The sequence below is a fragment of the Arachis ipaensis genome, chromosome B03, assembly GCF_000816755.2.
Source record: "Arachis ipaensis cultivar K30076 chromosome B03, Araip1.1, whole genome shotgun sequence".
NCBI classification, from domain to species: Eukaryota; Viridiplantae; Streptophyta; class Magnoliopsida; order Fabales; family Fabaceae; genus Arachis; species Arachis ipaensis.
Genome location: NC_029787.2, coordinates 134,218,526 through 134,222,670, shown reverse-complemented (window position 1 = coordinate 134,222,670; position 4,145 = coordinate 134,218,526). Strand labels below are relative to the sequence as shown.

At 35.7% G+C, this 4,145-nt stretch overlaps 1 protein-coding gene across 1 annotated transcript; it reads left to right on the top strand.

Annotated features, from left to right (window-relative positions):
- LOC107632001 (nuclear pore complex protein NUP54) lies at positions 613 to 3,579 on the top strand. Its single transcript, XM_016335615.2, has 9 exons — positions 613 to 1,208; positions 1,317 to 1,370; positions 1,537 to 1,596; positions 1,826 to 1,936; positions 2,196 to 2,261; positions 2,381 to 2,467; positions 2,704 to 2,805; positions 2,935 to 3,084; positions 3,214 to 3,579. Exons 1-9 carry the CDS (start codon positions 789 to 791, stop codon positions 3,331 to 3,333), a joined length of 1,170 nt encoding a protein of 389 aa, XP_016191101.1. The 5' UTR covers positions 613 to 788; the 3' UTR covers positions 3,334 to 3,579.

The following is a 4,145-nucleotide window of genomic DNA, read 5'->3' as shown; positions in this document are numbered from 1 at the left end:
GTGATTTATAATAATATAAAAAATTTATAGAGAAATCTTATTTTCAATTGGTTCAAGTAACTCTAGTTAAAGATAACCAATTAACACTCATCTTTAATATGATTATCATGTATAATTAATTTATTTTTTAAGTACATGTCTAATTTTTAATTGATAATTTAATCAATAACTAATAAATACATATTTATATATTACAAATTGTTTTATTTATAATAGACAATATAAATATATTTTTTAATTAATAATTGAATTAATAATATATAATATTAAAATGTCAAAAAAATTTATGATATTTTTAACACGGATACAGAACCACAGAGAATAGATAGACCCTTTCTCAATTATTTTTTGGTGACTAAAACCCTTTCTCAATTATTTTCATGTTGGCAAATTATTGTTTACTATGTGAATAAAACAATAAATCTACGTTAACCATGGATACTACCTACTTAGTACTTACCTAGTGAGTAGTCACTAATCTCATACTTTTTTATTTTTTTTTATAGTTTTTTATTTGGGTATGCGCGACTGCGCGTGACGGTGTGAGGAGAGAGGAAAGAAAGCTCGCACTAATTTGTTGGCGCCGTTGGAGTCCGTTCAAACAAAGTGCAGACCATCACCACTCTCTTTACTCTTTCACTCTTTTCGTCGAACACTTGGAGTGCGAATTCAACTCCAACTGGGAAAGGACATAGTTTCCCTCCGAATTCAGACACCGGCATAGCAACAACAACAACTTCGTTACCCATCGATCTCTTTGATTATACTATTCTTAAACAGCAACCAAAATGTTCGGGGCTTCTTCTTCTGCATTCGGCACCCCAAATTCAACACCTGCATTCGGTGCACCTTCCTCAACCCCAGCGTTCGGAACTCCTTCTTCTACCCCAGCATTCGGTACCCCTTCTTCTGCCCCAGTCTTCGGTACTCCGTCTTCAACCCCTGCGTTTGGAACTCCTTCCACGCCTTCATTCGCTACCGGATTCGGCTCTTCGCTATTCTCAACCCCTTTTTCCTCTCAACCACAGCAGCAGACACCTTCGCTGTTTCAGCAACCGGCTTCCACTGGGTTCGGTTTTCAGTCCAATTTTGGAGCACCGCAGCCACAAACACCGGCACAGCCTACACCATTTCCGAATGCTCAGTTGACTACCCAGATGGCCAATGTGGCTCCTGTTCCTTTCTCTCTCGCCGATCGGGATATTCAAGTAACATAACTTAGCCCCTCTTTTTTCTTTTTATGGGAAAAAAAAACAAGTTAATTTGTGCGTTTCATTTGATTCATCCTGAGTGTTTTTATTGTATTGTTCGCTTAGACAATCGTTGATTCTTACAAGGATGAACCTACAAATCTTAAGTATGCTTTTAAGGTATTTCCCTCACTATTTCTCAATTTTTTTACCCCTAAGTTAAGAAATTGAGAAAATCGCAATTTCCCCCCTTTCAGTTGTGGGATTTGATCTTGTATTATTCATTTCAAATTCCAAGAGCTGGGCTGGTTCATCTTAATTTTGGTCCATTGTGTTTGTTCTGCAGCATTTGTTGTTCAGTGTAACGGATCCACAGTTTAGGGTTAAGCCTGCTGGTGTTTCAGACGTAAGTCCCTTCTTGAAATTTGTGCTATTTCCTCAGTTCCTCTAAGTACTCTTGAGCTCAGTTTGGTTTCCTCTTCAACATTATGGCGAAGATAGGAATGAACACCCTGAAATTTAATGGGATACCAGACTGACTCTAATAGTTAGTTTTTGGTCTGTAATGGAATGTATCAAGCTGTTATCTTTGTGCCACCGCTTGGCTAATTATGGAGAATAGTTTATACTGCCAGATCATGTGGGCTGAGGCTATGGGGAAGCTTGAGGGAATGGAAAGTGCTGATAGAGAACGCCTGTGGCCCCAACTTGTTCAGGGTTTTAAGGATCTTTCACAACGCCTTAAGGTAATCCCTTTTAATTTTAAGCTTCTAGTGAATGTAAGTTACTGTAATTTTTTTATCTTGAGGGTTGAACTGTTAGAATAACATTCATACTTTGAATATCTGAACCTTTTTCGGAATATGGTTGATTGTCTATTATATGTTGGGTTTTGTTCTTAACAAAACGAATCATAACATTTGTTAACACATGAACATTGGTGCTAGCATTAGAACCTTTTATGCATGAGAAGTTCATACATATCTGATTCACATTGTTGTGCAGATCCAAGATGAAGTCATTGTTTCAGATGCAGAGAGATTACGTATAACCCAAAGCAATGTTAAAATGGTATTGCTCTTTCTCTTTCTCTGCTTTTCCATGTTCAATGTTAAAGTGGTACTGTAGTAATACTGATTTTTATATTAATCACGTTTTGACTATTCTGAATTATCTAATGCATTTTGCAGCTCCAAAGACATTTTCAAGCTGAGACTCTTCCTCGGATTCAAAGAATGAAACAGAAGGAACAAATTCTCCAGCGGCGCCTTTTAAGAGTAAGGGCTCCTTTTTGTGAAAAGGAATTGTTCTGTAGATTGTAAAATGGGTTTATTTTGTTTACCCCTACTCTTCCTCACCTCTCCAATTGTATGCCCTCAGTAGGACTTGGTTAATTTGTTGCTGATAATCATATTGATGAATTTTATCACCTTGCATTGTGTGTGTGGATATATGTATATATATATATTGTTTGATATTTCATTAATTTATTTGCTCATGTATCTAATATAAGGTCATGAGAATAGTGGAGGCGTTGGAGGGGAAAGGCTGTCGCATCCCCCTGACAAAAGGAGAAGCTGAACTCGCTGAGAAATTAGCCACAATTACCCGGCAGGTCTGTGTCCTTTGATTTACTGTTTTGCAGCCATAGAAATACTTTTGAATGGAACGTGAGTAAATGTTACATATAAGAGTGTCTTGGAATGATTAATTCATGGCTGAAGTTGAGCTAATATCTTTTCAGCTGAGAGGATCTGGAGCTGATCTGTCTAGAAGGGTACAAAACCTTCTAACAGTATCTCGTGTTCAGGCAAACTCGATGGGATTTGGTGGCTCTGTTTATCTTCCAGGATCAGCCAAGATTCATGATCAAAGTCTTGCTGACCTGCAGGAGGTAAGTTGTGATGAAACTGAGATTTATGCTTTAAAATTTGGATCTCCATGCACAAATATAAAAAGAAAGTTCGAAAATATTAAATTCAAAGAATTTAATGTAATAGTTTGGCTACTTTTCTGCGGGCAGGTTTTGCAGCAGCAGACGGAGGCCATAGGAAGACTTGGCAGTGTTCTGAAGCGAGATATAAGGGATATGGAAATTATGATGGCTGAGGATACAGCAACTGAAAATGGGAATTCATTCTGAGCTTCCTATGTATACTTCTAAATGATAGTGTTGGTTTTGCTTGTATTTTGTTTCAGTCCATCTGTTATAGCTGAACACAGACATCGTTGGTAAATCGTGGAAGTAAATTGGGCATCGTTTGCGTTGTTCGCTATTAGAAAATTCTTATGATATTTTAATCAGGGCTAATTTGGCTTTCGGTTCCCGTAATACTAATGAGTAATTATTTATGCTTTTTAGTAAATTTTCTTGGGATTTAATTCAAAAGTTTGCGAAAGTGAAGGTAGTCCTTGTCGTTCTGCTTATGAATTAGCTAGTAGATGAATAGTTGAATACTACGAGATATTATCACTTAATTTGGTATTTGGATTTGCGCCTAGTTTTAATTTAATTCTTAAAATTTCAATTATTTTTATTTAATTTTTAAACTTTTTGAATGTAACTCAAGTTAGCCCTTAGAACAATTTTTGACATACAAACGTTAACAGAACGGTGACGTGGACAGTCAAATGTTATGCAAAAATATTATAAGTGTATTTATTGAAAATTTTTTTCTCAAAACAAGTGATTTGCTATTATTTTTTTGGCTATTTGAGCACTAAAACTAATACGACATTTCACCAGTTACAGCTTGGTATTTAGGGGTCCATGTTAGTGCTTTATTAACCTTGTGTATTGAAAATTGTCCTTAGAACTAATGTGAATCATGTTTGTAAAGTTTGAAAATTAAATAGAGACAATTGAAATTTTAAGAATTAAATTGAGACTCATGTATAAGTTTATGAACCAAATTGAGTATTCACTTAGTTACAATAGTTAAAGAGTTCTAACAA